The sequence below is a fragment of the Lolium rigidum genome, chromosome 4 (genome assembly GCF_022539505.1).
Source record: "Lolium rigidum isolate FL_2022 chromosome 4, APGP_CSIRO_Lrig_0.1, whole genome shotgun sequence".
NCBI lineage: Eukaryota > Viridiplantae > Streptophyta > Magnoliopsida > Poales > Poaceae > Lolium > Lolium rigidum.
In genome coordinates this window covers 226,584,894-226,606,116 of record NC_061511.1, presented here as the reverse complement: position 1 = coordinate 226,606,116, position 21,223 = coordinate 226,584,894, and the positions used below count along the sequence as shown (strand labels likewise).

General features: G+C 45.5%; 1 protein-coding gene across 1 annotated transcript; it reads right to left on the bottom strand.

The window, feature by feature from the left end:
• Window positions 1–13,032: 13,032 nt before the first annotated feature.
• On the bottom strand, window positions 13,033–13,984 carry LOC124706275 (serine/arginine repetitive matrix protein 1-like). The gene is made up of 2 exons (XM_047237928.1): window positions 13,349–13,984; window positions 13,033–13,116 (listed from the first exon to the last, which is right to left on the bottom strand). The coding sequence occupies exons 1-2, from the start codon at window positions 13,982–13,984 to the stop codon at window positions 13,042–13,044; spliced, it is 711 nt and encodes a 236-aa protein (XP_047093884.1). The 3' UTR covers window positions 13,033–13,041.
• Between the last annotated feature and the right edge of the window lie 7,239 nt (window positions 13,985–21,223).

The following is a 21,223-nucleotide window of genomic DNA, read 5'->3' as shown; positions in this document are numbered from 1 at the left end:
TCGTCACGCTGCCACGCCTGCGCCGGAGCTCCGCCGCGCATCCGCGCCCGCAGAAAATGCCGCCGCCGCGCGAAGTCCCGCCGCCAGCTCGTCCTTCCCGACCGCCACCTTCGGAGCGGAGGGGGCCGCCGCCACCGCGGCAAGGGCCAGCGGCAGCGGCGACGAAGGAGGGCGCCGGTGAGGGCCTCTTCCGGCGGCTAGGGTTTTCTCCCCCGGGTCGCCGCACGCTCGGGCGACACGGGGGTCGGGGGGTGATGCGCGTAGATGTACACGTCCGTTGGGAAACCCAAGAGGAAGGTATGATGCGTATAGAAGCAAGTTTCCCTCAGTATGAAACCAAGGTTTAATCGAACCAGTAGGAGCCAAGAAGCACGTTGAAGGTTGATGGTCGCGAAATGTGATGCGGCGCAACACCAGGGATTCCGGCGCCAACGCGGAACCTGCACAACACAACCAAAGTACTTTCTCCCAATGAAACAGTGAGGTTGTCAATCTCACCGGCTTGCTGTAACAAAGGATTAAACGTATCGAGTGGAAGATGTTTGCAAAGAAAATAGTAAAACACAATTGCAGTAGATTGTATGCTATGTAAAGAATAGGACCGGGGTCCACATTTCACTAGAGGTGTCTCTCCCATAAGATAAAAGCATGTTGGGTGAACAAATTACAGTCGGGCAATTGACAAATAGAGAAAGGCATAACAATGCATATACATGATATGATAAATATAGTGAGATTTAATTGGGCATTACGACAAAGTACATAGACCGCCATCCAACTGCATCTATGCCTAAAAAGTCCACCTTCAGGTTATCATCCGAACCCCATTCAGTATTAAGTTGCTAAGCAACGAGACAATTGCATTAAGTATGGTGCGTAATGTAATCAACAACTACATCCTTAGACATAGAATCAATGTTTTATCCCTAGTGGCAACAAGCACATCACAACCTTAGAACTTTCTCGTCACTCGTCCCGGTGTAAATGAAGGCATGAACCCACTATCGAGCATAAATACTCCCTCTTGGAGTTAAGAGTACAAACTTGGCCAGAGCCTCTACTAATAACGGAGAGCATGCAAGATCATAAACAACACATAAACAATAGATTGATAATCACCATAACATAGTATTCTCTATCCATCGGATCCCGACAAACACAACATATAGTATTACGGATAGATGATCTTGATCATGTTAGGCAGCTCACAAGATCCAACAATGAAGCACAACAAGGAGAAGACGACCATCTAGCTACTGCTATGGACCCATGGTCCAGGGGTGAACTACTCACTCATCACTCCGAGAGCGACCATGGCGGTGTAGAGTCCTCCGGGAGATGAATCCCCTCTCCGGCAGGGTGCCGGAGGCGATCTCCTGAATCCCCCGAGATGGGATTCGCGGTGGCGGCGTCTCTGGAAGGTTTTCCGTATCGTGGCTCTCGGTACTGGGGGTTTCGCGACGGAGACTTTAAGTAGGCGGAAGGGCAACGTGGGGGGCCACACGAGGTGCCCAGGGGGCAGGGCCGCGCGGCCAGGGCCTGGGCCGTGCCGCCCTATCCCCTGGCTGCCTCGTGGCCCCACTTCGTTATCTCTTCGGTCTTCTGGAAGCTTCGTACAAAAATAGGACCCTGGGCGAAGATTTCGTCCAATTCCGAGAATATTTCCTTACTAGGATTTCTGAAACCAAAAACAGCAGAAAACAGAATCGGCTCTTCGGCATCTTGTTAATAGGTTAGTTCCGGAAAATGCATAAATATGACATATAATGTGCATAAAACATGTAGGTATCATCAATAAAGTAGCATGGAACATAAGAAATTATCGATACGTTGGAGACGTATCAGCATCCCCAAGCTTAGTTCCGCTCGTCCCGAGCAGGTAAAACGATAACAAAGATAATTTCTGAAGTGACATGCCATCATAATCTTGATCATACTATTTGTAAACATATGTAATGAATGCAGCGATCAAAACAAAGGTAATGACATGAGTAAACAAGTGAATCATATGACAAAGACTTTTCATGAATAGTACTTCAAGACAAGCATCAATAAGTCTTGCATAAGAGTTAACTCATAAAGCAATAAATCAAAGTAAAGGTGTTGAAGCAACACAAAGGAAGATTAAGTTTCAGCGGTTGCTTTCAACTTATAACATGTATATCTCATGGATATTGTCAACATAAAGTAATATAACAAGTGCAATATGCAAGTATGTAGGAATCAATGCACAGTTCACACAAGTGTTTGCTTCTTAAGGTGGAAGGAGATAGGTAAACTGACTCAACAATAAAAGTAAAAGAATGGTCCTTCAAAGAGGAAAGCATCGATTGCTGTATTTGTGCTAGAGCTTTTATTTTGAAAACATGAAACAATTTTGTCAACGGTAGTAATAAAGCATATGAGTTATGTAAATTATATCTTACAAGTTGCAAGCCTCATGCATAGTATACTAATAGTGCCCGCACCTCGTCCTACTTAGCTTGGACTACCGGATCTTTGCATGCCATGTTTCAACCAAGTGTCACAAAGGGGTACCTCCATGCCGCCTGTACAAAGGTCTAAGGAGAATGCTCGCATTTTGGATTTCTCGATTTTGATTATTCTCAACTTAGACATCCATACCGGGACAACATGGACAACAGATAATGGACTCCTCTTAAATGCATAAGCATGTAGCAATGATTATTATTCTCATATGAGATTGAGGATATATGTCCAAAACTGAAACTTCAACCATGATTCATGGCTTTAGTTAGCTGCCTAATGTTCTTCTCTAACAATTTTGCATGCTCCAACCACTAAAATGATAGATCCTTCAGACAAGACGGACATGCATAGCAACTCACATGATATTCAACAATAGTTGATGGCGTTCCCCAGAAGCATGGTTATCTCACAACAAGCAACTTAATAAAAGATAAAGTGCATAAGTACATATTCAATACTACGATAGTTTTTAAGGCTATTTTGTCCCATGAGCTATATATTGCAAAGGTGAATGATGGAATTTTAAAGGTAGCACTCAAGCAATTTACTTTGGAATGGCGGAGAAATACCATGTAGTAGGTAGGTATGGTGGACACAAATGGCATAGTAGTTGGCTCAAGGATTTTGGATGCATGAGAAGTATTCCCTCTCGATACAAGGTTTAGGCTAGCAAGGTTATTTGAAGCAAACTCAAGGATGAACAGGTGCAGCAAAACTCACATAAAAGACATATTGTAAACATTATAAGACTCTACACCGTCTTCCTTGTTGTTCAAAACTCAATACTAGATATTATCTAGACCTTAGAGAGACCAAATATGCAAATCAAATATTAGCAAGCTCTATGTATTTCTTCATTAATGGGTGCAAAGCATATGATGCAAGAGCTTAAACATGAGCACAACAATTGCCAAGTATCACATTATCCAAGACATTTTAGAATTACTACATGTAGCATTTTCCAATTCCAACCATATAATAATTTAACGAAGAAGAAACTTCGCCTTGAACATTATGAGTAAAACCTAAGGACACATGTGTCCATATGCAACAGCGGAGCGTGTCTCTCTCCCACAAAGTGAATGCTAGGATCCATTTTATTCAAACAAAAACAAAAACAAAAACAAACCGACGCTCCAAGTAAAGAACACAAGATGTGATTGAATAAAAATATAGTTTCAGGGGAGGAACCTGATGATGTTGTCGATGAAGAAGGGGATGCCTTGGGCATCCCCAAGCTTAGACGCTTGAGTCTTCTTAAAATATGCAGGGGTGAACCACGGGGGCATCGCCAAGCTTAGAGCTTTCACTCCTCTTGATCATAGTATATCATTCTCCTCTCTTGACCCTTGAAAACTTCCTTCACACCAAACTTCAAGCAAACTCATTAGAGGGTTAGTGCACAATTAATAATTCATACATTTAGAGGTGACACAATCATTATTTTCCCTTCTGGACATTGCATAATGCTACTGGACATTAATGGATCAAAGAAATAAATCCAACATAGCAAAAGAGGCAATGCGAAATAAAAGGCAGAATCTGTCAAAAACAGAACAGTCCGTAAAGACGAATTTAAAGCTGGCACCAGACTTGCTCAAATGGAAAAACTCAAAACTAATGAAAGTTGCGTACATATCTGAGGATCACGCTCGTAAATTGGCAGATTTTTTCGAATTTTCTACAGAGAACTGTGCCCAGATTCGTGACAGACAGCAATGCTGTTTCTGCGCAGCGATCCCAAATATAACATCAACTTTGACATAGAAACTTTACTTGGCACAAAAACATGATAAGGAGAGGTTGCTACAGTAGTAAACAACTTCCAAGACTCAACAAAACAAAAAATTGCTGTAGTAAAAACATGGGTTGTCTCCCATAAGCGCTTTTCTTTAACGCCTTTCAGCTAGGCGCAGAAAGTGCAAATCAAGTATTTTCAAGAGACGGTGTGTCAACCTTACCTTGGGCTTTATCCTTACCTTTCTTATTGTTTTTCTTTCCCTTTGGTTTAGGAAATATATGATTTCCACCCGGTATAGAGGTGAATTTCAGAGTGCCTTCTCCCACATCAATGACTGCTCCCAATAGTTTCAGCAAGGATCTTCCGAGTATGATTTTTCCTGTTTCAATAACAAGATAATCAATGGATATTGTTCTTCCAAGAATGGTTGTATGCACACCTGCAGCTATTCCCTTAGGAATTATAGTAGAGTTATCAATGAGAGTTATTTCTTCTCCTCCTTCATCGACTCCCCAAAGTTTCAAAGATTTATAAATGCTTTCAGGCATAAGGCAAAATTCATACATAATATCACAGTAGGCATGAAGAGTTCGATCACCGATAACAATTTTAACAACAGGGTCCCATAATGAAGGTTTAGGATTCTCTAAGACTTGTTCAAGACGATTACGAACACAGTGATAATTGTCATTCAAGCGAGATGTACTTATCTCGAGATTGTTCAATCTATTATAAATGCTAATAAGGGCTGAATCAAAGTTATTAGCTGAATCATGTGATGCAACCAATTTCTTTATGGCATTAAAAGCTTGATCCCCATTACAATGAAGGAAATCTCCTCCTACTAAAGTGTCTAAAGCATATCTATAGCGAACCATAAGACCAAAATAAAAATTACTAAGGAGCAAACTTAGAGTCATTTGAGGTTCAGTTTTACGATAAGAAGTAAAAATTCTAGACCAAGCATCCTTAAAACTCTCCTCATCCCCTTGTTTAAAAATAAAAACTAATTCCTCAGGTGAAGAAGTAACAGGTTCAGAGCTAGACATGGTAAAAAAAAGTAACTAATAAAAAAAAATTTGTATTTTTAATATAGAGTGCAAGACAATAAATAAAGCAAACTAGATAAAGTAAATGCAAGTAACTAATTTTTTTGTGTTTTCGATATAGAGAGCAAGACAGTAAATAAAGTAAGACTAGCAACTAATTTTTTTGTGTTTTGATTTAGTGCAGCAAACAAAGTAGTAAATAAAATAAAGCAAGACAAAAACAAAGTAAAGAGATCGAGAAGTGGAGACTCCCCTTGCAGCGTGTCTTGATCTCCCCGGCAACGGCGCCAGAAATTTATGCTTGATGCGCGTAGATGTACACGTCCGTTGGGAACCCCAAGAGGAAGGTATGATGCGTATAGAAGCAAGTTTCCCTCAGTATGAAACCAAGGTTTAATCGAACCAGTAGGAGCCAAGAAGCACGTTGAAGGTTGATGGTCGCGAAATGTGATGCGGCGCAACACCAGGGATTCCAGCGCCAACGCGGAACCTGCACAACACAACCAAAGTACTTTGTCCCAACGAAACAGTGAGGTTGTCAATCTCACCGGCTTGCTGTAACAAAGGATTAAACGTATCGAGTGGAAGATGTTTGCAAAGAAAATAGTAAAACACAATTGCAGTAGATTGTATGCTATGTAAAGAATAGGATCGGGGTCCACAGTTCACTAGAAGTGTCTCTCCCATAAGATAAAAGCATGTTGGGTGAACAAATTACAGTCGGGCAATTGACAAATAGAGAAAGGCATAACAATGCATATACATGATATGATAAATATAGTGAGATTTAATTGGGCATTACGACAAAGTACATAGACCGCCATCCAACTGCATGTATGCCTAAAAAGTCCACCTTCAGGTTATCATCCGAACCCCATTCAGTATTAAGTTGCTAAGCAACAGACAATTGCATTAAGTATGGTGCGTAATGTAATCAACAACTACATCCTTAGACATAGAATCAATGTTTTATCCCTAGTGGCAACAGCACATCACAACCTTAGAACTTTCACGTCACTCGTCCCAGTGTAAATGAAGGCATGAACCCACTATCGAGCATGAATACTCCCTCTTGGAGTTAAGAGTACAAACTTGGCCGAGCCTCTACTAATAACGGAGAGCATGCAAGATCATAAACAACACATAAACAATAGATTGATAATCACCATAACATAGTATTCTCTATCCATCGGATCCCGACAAACACAACATATAGTATTACGGATAGATGATCTTGATCATGTTAGGCAGCTCACAAGATCCAACAATGAAGCACAACAAGGAGAAGACGACCATCTAGCTACTCGCTATGGACCCATGGTCCAGGGGTGAACTACTCACTCATCACTCCGGAGGCGACCATGGCGGTGTAGAGTCCTCCGGGAGATGAATCCCCTCTCCGGCAGGGTGCCGGAGGCGATCTCCTGAATCCCCCGAGATGGGATTCGCGGCGGCGGCGTCTCTGGAAGGTTTTCCGTATCGTGGCTCTCGATACTGGGGGTTTCGCGACGGAGACTTTAAGTAGGCGGAAGGGCAACGTGGGGGGCCACACGAGGTGCCCAGGGGGCAGGGCCGCGCGGCCAGGGCCTGGGCCGCGCCGCCCTATGGTGACGGCCCCTCGTGGCCCCACTTCGTTATCTCTTCGGTCTTCTGGAAGCTTCGTACAAAAATAGGACCCTGGGCGAAGATTTCGTCCAATTCCGAGAATATTTCCTTACTAGGATTTCTGAAACCAAAAACAGCAGAAAACAGCAACTGGCTCTTCGGCATCTTGTTAATAGGTTAGTTCCAGAAAATGCATAAATATGACATATAATGTGCATAAAATATGTAGGTATCATCAATAAAGTAGCATGGAACATAAGAAATTATCGATACGTTGGAGACGTATCAGGGGGTATCAATTATGGGTGTGTTGTAAAAACTGAAGAGTAGTTACATGGATGAAAGTAACTTTAAGCTGAACGATAATCCTTTTTTTCAATTTCATACCAAACCAAATTAGAGAACAGATTAATAAATAATGCACGAAAAGAGCCAAATCATTGTAATTTCGAATTGCAAAGTTGTCCATGGCGGATTCAATTCATCGTGGCATTCCATCTCCGACTACATATCGTCCAGGCCGTTCGATGTCCAGCCACGGGATCAGCCGGCCTCGATGCGTCCCATGAGACGACGCACGGAAGAGAGCAAGAGCCACCACCATACCACAGGATCCATGTTATTCAGCTCACGTGACGCGGATTACCGACGCTGGCGTGTGGGACCGTAGCTTTAATCTGGCAGGCCAAGTCCAGGCCGACCTACCGGGGAAGTATCGCCTCTCGCCAGTCGCCTGCTCTACCTGCGGATGCCTGTCAAGCAGGCCCCACAGCCTGAACACCTGATTTGCCTTTGAATTTGCTTGATGAGAAGACGATTGTCTTTTTAACGCGCGCGGCATGGCATGACCAACTCGACCGTGTCGTGCGTACGTACGGCCCCGGCGCATTCCCTGCGGAAAAGAATCCACCTACGTACGTGATACGTGTACGAAGCTCGAGATACGGGGCGTCCAGATGCTCGTGCTAACTGGCATGTCCACTCTTCGGCCTTTCTAACCTTTGTATAAACTTCTCCCACTATTGCAATGAAAACAGCAACTCTCCTGCTGTTATTTAAAAAAAAAAATGGTAGCAGCACCAGAAACGGGGGCGGAAGTCATGCTGCCACCACAGAAGCAGGAAAATTACCATAAACTCCCATGTAGTAGTACTAGATTAGGGAAGCAAATTTGGTGCACATGAGCATCACTGCTCTCAATTTTGTAAAATATTTAAAAATTGTATTTCTGCGTTCCAAAAAATCATCACATTTATTCCATGAATATATACACATGTTCTGAATATTCATGCATAGTTTCGGTAGAAAATTACATTGTATTTTGAGCTACAGGAAAAAAACAAATTTGTGGCTACGTATAGAGGTATATATTTGTCAGAAATTTTTATTTTTTGTATAGCTTAAAATATAACATATTTTTCTCCAAAATTTTTATTGTACCTTCAGAATGTTTATATGTATGTGGGTATTTAATTTCATATATTTTGAAATCCAAAAAATATGTTTTTTAGAAATCAGCAGCACTGGTGCTCATGTGCCAAATACATTTTTCGTATTAGCTAGTAGTAGTGTACATAGCGTAGGAAACCTCACGAAAGTGCGCCTAGGCTCCTCGTGGCCTTATTTTAATTTAAAAACGTAATTTCATAGTTTCAAAAAATTCGAGAAACTGCATGAATGTAGCCAACTAAGTAGACTATGAGCGTGCAAAAGTTTAATATGAAATATCGTGTATTCTAGGCCCACCAAAAAATATAAATTGGACAATTAGAAGATTCGAAATTAATCCTTAGGGAACTGCATTTTTGTCATTTTTGCCGAGGATAGAATACAAGGTATTTTATATTGAAAACCTAAACACGGGTAGAATATATCGTTGACTTCACGCATGTATTTTTTTGATTTTTTTTTAAGCTTTCAATTTGATTTTTACGATGTTTTAGAGAAGGGCTCCAAGGATCATGTGTGCCAAAATGACGCACTCTCAGAAACCTCAGGCTATCACGACATGCTATGTGCAATGGTTTTGTCGATATCCATTTTTCTATGAGCACTATGAATATTTTTTTCTCGCACCGTTGGGCATAACAATTTGAAGAAAAAAATCTCGGGCATAATGTTTTCGTTGCATTCTTATAAGACCATCCTAGATTGTACATGGAAATGTCATCATTAAAATATTTTAGTGTGACCTTTTATTTGTATTTTACACGATTCAGTTTTGAAACCGGTGAAGAAGAAATAAACTGAAAATTTAGTGGGCTTGTGTCAATCTAGATGTAGTAGAAAACAATCATTATATGTTTACAATTCCTCCTGATGTTAAGCACACAAAAAATAAGTTACTCCATTTATTTTAGATAAATCGACTACACTAACATACTACTAGTAGTGGACGTTAAAAAAGTTAAAATTTCTGCCTAAAGTTACAATGCACAATACTAACTTTTTCTTTAACATGCTAAGATGTTTATTTCACAACAAAATACAAGACACTACTCTCGAACTCCGCAAAGAACTATACCTTTTGGCTGACGTTTTGTGGAATGAAATATATACTCATGCTAAGTGAGCAATATTATTCTTTATTTACTACATTTATTGTTATGATTGCATAATATGAAAATATATTATATATTCCTCATTTTTATAGGATTCCTAAAATCAATATGTATTAGTTTTTTTAAATGTGGCATTGTATTTTGAAGTACATAAATAAAATGATATGTATGAATTATATGTGCTATGTTACTCATAGGTCTCTTATTGAATTGCATCTTAAATATACCGACATACAAATTTTTTGTGTGTCCTTTATGGGGTAGTACTTTATGTTTTAACGTGAAAAGGAACCGTCTAGAGTGTGAGCGTTGCCAGCAAAAGCTATTTGCGAGACTGCAACATTAATTAAAGAAAAACTACTCCCTCCTTTTCTAAAAAAGTTGCTCAGCTTTATCTAGATCTGGAGGTATATCGACATGTTTTAGGTATTTATGCATATGTATCTGGAAAACTTAAGAAGGTTTTCTTTTGGGACGGGAGGAGTAATAGGGATTGCCTCAAATCTATATATCATAATGTGTTCACTAAAGTTATACATGGATGAAAGAAACTTTAAGCTGAACGATAATCTTTTTTTTTTCAATTTCATACCAAACCAAATTAGAGAACAGATTAATAAAATAATGCACGAAAAGAGCCAAATCATTGTAATTTCGAATTCCAAAGTTGTCCATAGCCGATTCAAATTTTACACTAAAGTTTATACGTTCATCGTTGCATTCCTTCTCCGACTACGTATCGTGAAGACCGTTCGATGGCCAGCCACGGGATCAGCCGGCCTCGATGCTTCCGATGAGACGACGCACGGGCGGGTTACCGACGCTGGCGTGTGGGGCCGTAGCTTTAATCTGGCAGGCCAAGTCAGGCCGACCTGCCGGGGAAGTATCTCGCCTCTCGACTGCTCTACCTGCGGATGCCTGGCAAGCGGGCCCCACAGCCTGAACGCTTGTTTCCCTTTGAACTAGCTTGCTTGATGAGAAGACGATCGTCTTTTTAATGCGCGCGACATGGCATGACCAACTCCACCGTGTCGTGCGAACGGGCCGTACGGCCCCGGCGCATTCCCTGCGAGAAAGAAGCCACCTACGTACGTGATACGTGTACGAAGCTAGTTTACGGCTCGAGATAGAAAAATCTGTCGATTCCTGCTTCAGCGGGACGCAAAGTGACCGGGCCGTCCGCGATGAGGCAAACCTGACCTAAATATGCGTCTCGGATGCGTCTCTGTGGACGTGGCGTGGACGCGCAAAGTATCCGCTCACGTCTGGCGAACGTTTTGTCGGGCCCGCCTGGCAGCAACCCTGCATCGATGCGTCTTCTCAGGCGCGCCAGCTACTGGCACCGCTGCGTCGCTTCGGTAGTATGTGCGACGTTAATGGCGATGTTTCGCCTGCCGAGAGGCCGCCGCCCACCTCCGCCAACGCAGTAACGGCGACGCCAGGCGTCCTGCGGCCGTCGCCTGCCTCCGGCCTATATAAAGAGGGCGCACGCTCAACCCTAGCCGCCACAAGCTCCACCGTAGCCCCGCCTAGCTTTCCTGCGACGCAACCAGGGCCGCGAGGAATTCCATGGCGGGTCCTGGTGGCAGGCGAGGCGGTCGAGGCCGCGGGCCTGGGCGCCTCCGGGGCTGGGGCAGGGGCCGCCGTGGTGGAGCAGCTACGACCCCACGGTCGATGTCGCCTGCGCCCTCCTCATCTTCGCAGGAGGACCGCTGCTTCGAGTTCCTCCTCCGCATCGACGACGACCCACTCGGCATCAACCGGCCCCCGAACAAGTTCGCCGAGTTCGTCGATGGCGTCAAGTTGGCGCACTTGCAGCTACGGGAGGCCAGCTGCTACTACTGCCGGTGGATTGTCGAGGTTTTGTTCGATGGGCAGGGCAAGATGTACCTGCACATAGGGTGGGACAAGTTCGCCCGCGACCTCGCGCTCGAGTTCGGTTGCCAGCTCACCTTCCTCTACGAGGGGGACTGCGATAGTTAAGTTGTTAGAGTGTTCTTTCTTTGCAGCGAATATGACCACGAGCCAATTGAAGCCAATAGTGCTGGTCTCTGTACGTCCTACCTTGGTTGGACCAACATGGCTATCATCACCAGCTGAATTTTCCAGTTTAGGTGAGTGGAAGTGCCTAGACATGTTCTTTCTTGGCAGCGAACATACGGACCCAACACTACTGGCTTTCCTCATTTTCCAATATTTTAATTTGTGTCAACCATAGTTCAAACGATGTATTAGTTTGTGTAAACCATGTTCCCAATTATGTATTAGTTTGTGTAAAACCATGTTCCAATATGTAATGTTTAGAACTATGTTTACATGGAGAAGAGAAAAAAAAGTAGTAAAAAAAAGCGTCGCCCCCCGTTGGAGCCACCCTCAAATGCAAACAGACGCGCCGATAAAAATGGTCATTTTTCGCGTATGCAGGCAGTGGCGAATCTAGCCCAATTTGCTAGGGTGGGGCAGGCTTAAGTTGGGTTGGTCTTTTTCACTTTTTAATTTTTTCTTTACCTAATATATGGTCTGGGCCAAATCTTAGGGTGGGGCCGCCCCACCCTTCCACCCTGATGGCTCCGCCACTGTTTGCAGGGCGGTGTAAACGGATGCTCGCGGACAAGTAAATGCGTCGCTCCGTTGGAGATGGACTACGGCTCGCACGTACACGCGTTTTCCCGACCTGGCCAAGCAAAACACGTTGACGAGCACGAGCACGAGCACGCACGGCTCGGCAGGTCTTACGTGCCAGGTTGACGAGGCATTCCCCTTGCAAACTCGTGCATCACATAGACTTGATAATCGTAAGCGGCGCACGTACGGCTCGGCCGCTTTCTCTAGTTGATGTGGACAACCAGAGTATTAGCACCGGCTCGATGACTGGGCGAGAAAGACGACGCGGAAAGTTGCTTCCTTCCCTTCGGAGCTGGGTAAACTGGTATCCGCTGCTGCAATCATGGCGTGTCTGCTCGCGAACTGGTGCGCGACGCGGCCCTCTTGCTCTTGGACCCGTCGCGTGTCGGCCAACGGACCCAGCGAGATACTAGGACTGGGAGAGGGTCCAGAGAGAGAATCCAGCTTGGCCTACCCAACCCGACCCAAACGCAACCGCACGTTCGGGTAGCCCCCGAGAAAACGCAAATGGAACAAAGACCGGATCGAGATGGTAGCACTAGCAGCACCAGAAACGGGGGCGGAAGTCATGCTGCCGCGGCAGCGATCGCTTCCACAGACGAGGATCCGTCCGTCAGAGAGCTACTAGGGTAAATTCAACTAAAAACAGAGAGCTAGGATAAATTCCAGCAGATTACAAGCACGCTAGTACTAGTACTGTACAGAAACGAAAGACAGGAACAGCATGTGACAAATAAGCTTGAGTCTCTATTCATAAATTTATAACTTTTTATAAACTGGGCACATTAGTGACGACCCCGAGCAGCTACGCGCACCTGCCGCTGCCCCGGCCGGCTCCACCACGCGACCAAGCCGAGAAGTTATAAATTCGGGCGCGGCCTTCTTAGCTGAGCTGGCCGCGACGTACTCACGCGACCAAGGGTATCGATGATGCCAGGCGAGGTAGCTGGAGCCTTCGTGCCGGCGGGAGCTACTCCTCTTCCGGCTCCGGCACCTTGTAGTCGTCGGCGGTGACCTCCGCTAGCCACATCCCCGGGAACAGCGACTGCACACACGCGTCGTTGCAAAGGTGCTGTTAGTTGGGTGGACGATTCTTGCACACAACAATCATGCCAAGTTTAGGATACCATCTACGACCACTACTAGTTCAGCGAGCATAACTAGCATAAAGCGTATCGACCGATTAAATGGAAGGGCAATTGAGTAATCTTTTAGCATTAGTAAATGGTTGAGAAAGGCAGGGGCAGTATGGGGAACGAATGAATTCGGGTCCTTACATCGAGCTTCTGCTGCACGGCGCGCGGCCGCTTCCTGGGCCGCCGCCGCGGCCGGCCGCCCGTCAGCGCGTAGATGTCCTCCTCGATCTCCTCGGGGGCGAGGGATACCGAGAACGGCGCGCGCTTGCGGCGCCTCGACGGGGAGGGCGACGCGGCCGGCCACGACGTCAGGGCCGCGGGCCGCCGCCGCGTGCGCTCCCGCAGCTTCCACGGCTTCTCCGCCACGTCCTCCTGCTGCGGCTGCTCTTGTTCCTGCGGCGGCGCCTTGAGCTCTTGCGAGGGCTCGCGCTCCGTCTCCGGCGGTTGTGGGCTGGCCGCCTTCGGGGTAGGGGGCGGTGGCGAAGGGGTTGGCTGGGGCAGGCGGGGCCGGTCCGCGGCGTCCCGCAGGTGGCCCACGAGCTTGCCCCGGAGATCCTCGCTCCCGCCGCAGCCGCTGCTCCGGCGGCTGGAGTTGGACGACGAGCGGCGCCGATCGCGGGCGGCGGAGGCCCCCACCGAAGAGGAGGACTCTTCAACGGTTTGGTGTGCGGGCGCGCGGACGCGGTGCGCTCTCGGCGGCTGCTGCGGCTGGCGCGCCCACGGCTCGAGGTGGTGCGCGGGCGGCGGCTTGGCCCTCGGATCTGCCGTCGCCGCCATGCCTCCGCAGCCGGTCGGCGAGGTCGCGAGGAGAGGCAGAGAAAAGCGAGGAGGAGGAGGATGTTTTGAGGCTGAGATGGGCAGGGCGAGGGTCTCCCTCCCTCGTGGTTTTGTTACGGTCGCGACGCAAAGTGGTGCTGCTGTTTCCGTGGGCAGCCTCGTCATTCTACTTTTACCGCGCTGGCCCGCCGTCGTACGCATATCCTGTTCGCTGATCCGTGGGACCGAGCTAGGTGGTGGTTCACTTGTCAGTGAGAAAACCTGGAGCGCGCGCGGCAGCGGCGGGGTCTCGGACGGAAAAGGACACTGGACGGGGGCGAGTTCCGTTATATCCTCCACCACCACCAAACCGAGGAAGACGCTGGCGTGCGGATGTGGCGACGTCCGTGACGGCGACGAGGGGTCCCACCTGGCAGCGGGAGCGTACATGCATGCAGCGCCGCCCTGGGCGTCTCGCACAGGGCCCACGGACAGTGAACTAGGCGAGGCGCGCACCGCCCGTTGTTCCCGGACGGACGGGACGGGCGCTGCTCGCCGGGCGGCCCTGTTCGATCGACGATAGCAGCGATGGAGTTGGTGTTGAAATATTGCGCCAACTATACACAAGTAATTCATATCAGAATATATAAATTTTAAGGACGCGTCTAGGGAGCGGCTGCATGCCAGTTGGTCGTACTGAGCGGTCATTCCAAAATGAAAAGTGCTCACACAAACGGAAAGATGTGTCCAATTTGTCGAAGAAATGGTAGAGCTAATTGAAATCACTTTGTCGTTTTAAAAAAAACTGTAACTTTTAAACCGTGCGACGAAATTACAATCCGTTTTCACTTTTAGAATCTGAGCGACGAGAGCTTCAAAACTAGACCACATTTTCATATGTTTCGACGTAATTTTTTAACAAGCAATTTTGATGCTCGATAGAGCAACTTTTTTGTGCAGAAAAACAATTTTAGTGTGCGGCAAAGCAACTTTGGTGTGCAACGAAAACACTTGATTCACAACGATGGTAGGTCACAATAGCTGCAGCAACAACTCCTAATGTTGATCTGCAGGACACTAAAATTGCTCGGTCGAGTACCAAAGTTGCTCGCAAGCACTAAAAATTGCTCGGTCGGGCGTCAAAGTTGCTCCGCATGGTTCAAAAACTGCGTCGTCGGGCACCAAAGTTACTCTGCAGGGCACTTAAGTTGCTTCGTCAAACATTGAAATTGCTCCGATGGATACCAAAATTGTTGTCGGGCATCAAAGTTGTGCCTTCGTGTACCAAGAAGTGTACATGTTCGTTGCACACCAAAGTTGCTTTGTCGCACACCAAAGTTATTTTGCTGCACAACAAAGTTGCTCTGTCGCGCATCAAAGTTGCTTGTTAAAAAAAAATCATCGAAACATATGAAAATGTGGTCTAGTTTCGAAACTCTCGTCATGGAGATTTTAGTAGTGAAAACGAATTGTAATTTCGTCGCACGGTTTAAAAGTTACAGTATTTTTAAATGATGAGCTAGCCTACCATTTCTTTGACAGCTAGATGTAAATAACTGTCACCTCCTGTGCGTGCCAGGAACGTCCGGCCGGCACGCGCCCGCTCATAAGATTTCAGGAAATTTTAAAGCTATGTGCGCTAGCCTATATGAGATGAAGACTGACTTGGCGGCCTCTCACACGATGAGTACGAGAGCTAAAACCTAAAAGGTGGGTATGTAAAGTTTAGTTCCACGTAAAAAGCTGTGAAAATATTAGAACATCTTGTATTGTGAATTATTCCACCACATATTAAGAAAGTTAGACTAACTGGGCGGCCTCTCACCATGATGTACCCCCTCTATACCGGTCTACAGGACAATTACGAATTTTGAGGAAGAAGTTTGAATACAAATTTAGTTAATAAAATACACGATATATGCCACACAAAATATACTATTGGAAACTTCTTTTGAATATAAATAAAATGGTATATTTTTTGTGACGTATATCTTCTATTTTGTTGACTAAATATGTATTGAAACTTCTTTCTCGAAATGCGTAACAGCGATGTATACATCTTATTTCAACTTGGAGCATGGTTGTGTTAATTAGAACGAAGTAGCCGCGCTCACACTTCGGTGAGAGATTCCGTCGCATTCGCCGCACCCACCCTGACCCTTAGATGCCTCGCGGCGGTAGTTCTAGCAGGGGGGGCGGATTGGGGGTGGAAGGTCCCCGATGTGTTGCGAGGAGCCGATCTTCAGCATCGCGGCGGAGCGCGCGAAAAGGGTCTTCTGTGAGGCCGCGAGGAAGGCGCCGGACCAACTGGGGCTTGGTGCCGCTGGGAAGCTCGCATGTACGCCAATTCTAACGAGGGTCTTGTTCCCGTTGTTACCGCCGTCGCTGCTCTTCATCAGCATCCGACGATGAGGTGCCCGCGAAGCACTTCGACGACGGTGATATTTGTTTTCGAGTTTAATTCTCCGCATTTACGGAATCTGATCTACACAAGCTCGAAACGCGTTAGAACCGATTTTACGGACCCGGTTTTACAGAATCTGCTAGTGTTGCTCCTAAGGGAGAGTTAGCTGAAGCAAACCTCAGTTACGCATATGCAAAAGAGAGGTAAACTGCTTTGTTCGGGCGTTTTTCATCGCCAGTGGGTTAATTTGACTAGCGCTGGCCGTTGTCCAGCCAACAAACCATCTTTTTTTCCCTGTAGAACAACTTGGTTTGAGGTGATGATGCCAATCAGGCTCCATGCATATATTGGGGTTTGATCGAATGGAGAGATGTGCTATACATATGAGAGCAAGTACAATAGAGTCCAGTCAGCTGACTATAAGATATTAAATAATATATTTTAGATAAGTTGGAGGAGAGAAAAGAGGAGAGAGAAGGGAGGTGGGCTACTATGCAATAGTCAGCTCTTGCACATGCTCCTAGGCACCTTGTGAGAGTGAAATGTGGACCATATTAGTAAAGTACTACATTCTTATAACCAACTATTGTACATGTTAGCTATATGATGACTACAAATGATATGATATCTTTATAACCAACAGTTGGCTATACTATTGAAATTGCTCTGAGCGGCGAACGGGCATTTTGACCGGCAAACAGGATCGCTGTCCCAAGCCTAGGTAGAACCGTCGGAGGGGTCGATTAACAAATAAATTAAAGAAAGAGGGCAGAAAAGGGTTGCGTACGTACGCGAGGAGGCGCAGATTCTTTCCGCTGCCGCCTGCGCAGTTCGCACGGTACGTACGTGACCTGGCTTCATTCGATCCACTATACTGGGGACGTGGACGGCTGTGAACACGTGCCGCTGCTCTGCTCGCGCGCGGCGTCGCCGTCTAATCGGCCGTGCCGCGCAGCGAACAGGGCGGCCGCTACTGCACTCCTCCGGCTGTGCTCGATGAGCACCGCGAGACGTACGTGCATCGTTGCCTACCACGTCCCTCTCCTGTGTGCTCCTCGCTATTTTCATCCGACGCGGCGTAGGCTTCACGCTCTCCGGAACTGCTACACAATCAGGGGGTCGATCTGGCCCTCGTACGAACGTAGCTCTACTGGATCACCGCCGCCTTGTTCTGTTTCAGCCCTCGGGCCCTGCGTCCGTTCCGTTCCGTTCAGTACTCGTGTTCCTGGACCTGGTCTTTCCGCTTGGGAAGAGGTGCGGACGGAAATGATGAGCCGGCGTCCGGCGACCGCCAGCACGGCTTCTTACCACGACCGACGTACGTTCGTTCACAACGGAGTGGACGCCGTCTCCCTCGCCTTCTACCACGGCGGAGCGTACGTACATGCACGCACCATCGGGGCGGGGCTGGTGGGGCCCCAAGGTCTCGCTCGGTCTCGGTGGTGAGCATCCCGGACGCGCGCCTAGGCAACGCGTACGTACGTAGTAGCGGTTACCGGAAAATGCTCCATAGCCAAATTTATTTTTTTCTTTCCTGCGGCGTGGACCTGCAAATGGTCGTACGGCTGCAGTCTCCGGCTCTAACACGACCCCCTACTTGTTTACCTGTAAATTCGGGGGTGCACGCACGAACACGTGCTAAGGAGAACGATAAATGATTTTTTTTGTTTGTTTTGCCAAACACGAGAGTCTAGAAAAACTCACCTAGTCACATCATATTTCATGAGCACTTTCGAGAGACTGAGTAAAAAAAGTTATTCTATAAGTTTTGAGAATAACGAAATTATCATAGTCATCTCGCTATTAGTGGGAACAGTCGTCACCCACTGAAAACATATTTTGTATTTATGAGATATCAAAGTGTCAAATCTCGAATTTGAACTATGATGAGCTAGGATGCAACTATCTTCCTAACCATCCAACCACAGGTTATCTCTCGAATAAATAGGATTTCGGACACCCCAAATATTACCAGAAATCAGCACATGTAAATAAATAACCACGCCTCTCTCTCCCCTATGCGCGGCACATATAAAATTTCGTGAAAAGTAGACGAATTCAGTGCCATCTATGAAAGAAATCTTTTTATTACTTAGAAATTAATCTTTTTTGAGTATTGGAATTTGTTAATTCACTCAAAGTGTAAGCCGCTTATGTTTATGTTTCACCTAAGTTTTTTTTCTTCGAACGTACGTACTTTACCACTGTTACCATAGGTACACGCATCTTATCTCTATGAGAACCTTCGAGATATTGGGTTCAAAAAAATGATCCAGCGGGTTTTAAAATTGGTGAAATCACCGCATACACCTCATTAGCAATGAGAACATCGCCTCCCACTGAAGAAATATGTTACCTTTTATGAGACTCTAAAAAAAATCAAATATAGGATTTGATCTATGGTAGGCTAGGGGTGCCACTGCCCTTGTAAATACTAACCATCCAACCACAGTGTCGCTCTAAACATATATATTGAAGTAGACTAAATGTACAGTACTGACATAGACACATATCTTTTGTATTTGGATTTTGAAAAGCGCAACGATACTCCTTATGATTGGCAGATAATTAGAAAGATGAAGAAATATAATAGATTCGTTTGGAAGCAAGATCTCAGCCACAACAACTTTCAAAATCATGTGTTCCTCCCAAATAGTTGAGCTTCTGGTGTGCATTTTACCCTTGCCGAGTGAGCGAAGACGAGCCTTGTCTGGCTCTTCCTCCGTTTAACAAAATGAAAGACAAGGTATATCCTACTATCTCTGTGTGGAAATGCAGAGCCTGGAGGTTCAACATCCTTTTTCCAAGTAAAATAGGAAAAAAAAAACTGAAGATTACAATGGCATGCCCACTGTAATCCTGCAGAAATTCATATGCCCAAAATGTATTTGATTCTTATCACAGAAAAGGTAAAAGACTCTCAAAAAGAGATACTAGGAGTGAATGTTAGATTTCGTATGAAATCTAGTGCAAATGATTGTTTCGGAAAAATTTCTATGAAAATCAATCCTACAAATCAAACAACCATCATAGAAAAAAATCAATAGAATTGTATAATATAAATTTCTTACACTCATCCTTTAAATCAAGCATGCCCTAAATGTGGAGTCTGACAAAAATTACTTGTATGATTCTGGAATTTTGGGACCAACTTAGTCAGACGGAATACATAGGACATGCTTGGAAGAGAGTACGAGCTTCGACAAAAAGAAAACGGAGGGTATGAGATTGTGAGCAGCAGAACAGCTGCGAAGTTACTGTCGCTATCCTGCTATTTGAAGCATGCATTTGCATCAACCGAGGCGGGCGATCGAGCGAGTAAATGCTGGCACGAAGCATGTCATAAACGGCATTCAGACCGTCAGTGACGCCTGACCTGATTGGGCACACAAGATCGTCAAGTACATTATTGTCAATCACCGGCAGTCTGCCACGAAGTTAGAGACATCATAAAAGTCTAACCCCTGTCTAGTAGCTTTCTCATGGAGATCATTCATGTAGACATCTTTAACAAACAAACGGCGACAGTTTGGTGCCTGAAGGCTAGAGACCTTTGTCCGTATGAGTCGAGCTAAACCCAGCAGTAGCCTCACACTGAATGTGGCACTTTATTATAAGTTTGAAATGTTAAACAAAAATTATGAATCCTGAAAAAAATACTAGTAACCCAGTGATATATATAGTTCTATACTGAAATAACCCAGTGATATATGGTCGAATGTGAAATAACAACTGAATTGGAAAAAGAAGCAATTTTCAATGTTTAGACAGTCACTTTCAGCGACAGTAGTTTAGCAGCCTACTAGGCAGCAAACATCCGAATACACCAGGATAATGATTGGAAGATCATGGGGCTTGGACCTAACTCAGAACATCTGCTCAGCCCCCATCTTTGGAAGTCTTTTCCTTACATTTAACTAGACTAGGTCAAGTACTAGCTAGGATGAACAGCATATCATCCCCTGTGGTTTCTACATGAGTAGTATATCTGACTGAAGCAATTGCGTGCTCAAATGTCCTAACTTGGGTTGCTGATGCTGCCTTAACCTGGATTTAGCAAGATTAGCACAGAGTTCCTTCTCAGCTGGGTCTTGGTCTCGCTATCGTTTCTATGCCCAAACTGCCTGACTAGTATGAAGTGATCAGCAACACAGCCAAATGCTCAACCAAATGCTGTTCAGATGAAAAGAAGCAGGATGCTCTCTACAACGTGTTTTCAGGGGGCTAATGAATTGGACTAGTACTGCCAAAATAAACCATAGGAAGGACAAAATTTTGCTCTCTGACAGATGAAGGCCAGCAAGTGCTGGACATATATGGTTGTGGCAAAACTAACCACTGAACTGATGAACAGAGCATATGCACTAGCTATACATGCAGAGTTCGAAATCAAAGACACGGCAATACTTCAGAAAAAATAGATGCAGCAACAGAAAAATTATCTGAGGTAATTCCTATGACTACTGAATGTCATGAAAAGTTGATGAACAATCTATGGCACCAACATTTCTCGCTTTCTGAAAAAACGATTCTGATGTAAAACTGGCTTCCGCACTGAACAGATAAGAAACAGAACAAGAGAAAATCCTGCTTCAGGGCAGGGCAGAAGTAGGCCTCGGTAACTAAATCAAGAAAACACTGAAAACTGGCTCCCGCACTGAACATTCACATGATTAGGGTTTGATTGACATACATGATTAATCTGCAAAAGCATCCACAGAACTACAGCAATCTATCATCAACCCTGGAAATCTATCTGCCTGTCTGCCTTCATCTCCCGCGGATGAACCAATGCTCGACCCGAAAGAAATCCCCGGAGATTAATCTCCTGCTCTCGACTTTGGATAGTAACACGA

Excerpts from the sequence above, each read along its gene's own strand:
- LOC124706275 (XM_047237928.1), bottom strand. The coding sequence starts at position 13,984 with ATGGCGGCGACGGCAGATCCGAGGGCCAAGCCGCCGCCCGCGCACCAC. Across the intron at positions 13,117-13,348 it reads CCGTGCAGCAGAAGCTCGAT|TCGCTGTTCCCGGGGATGTG; the intron begins GTAAGGACCCGA and ends GCGTGTGTGCAG.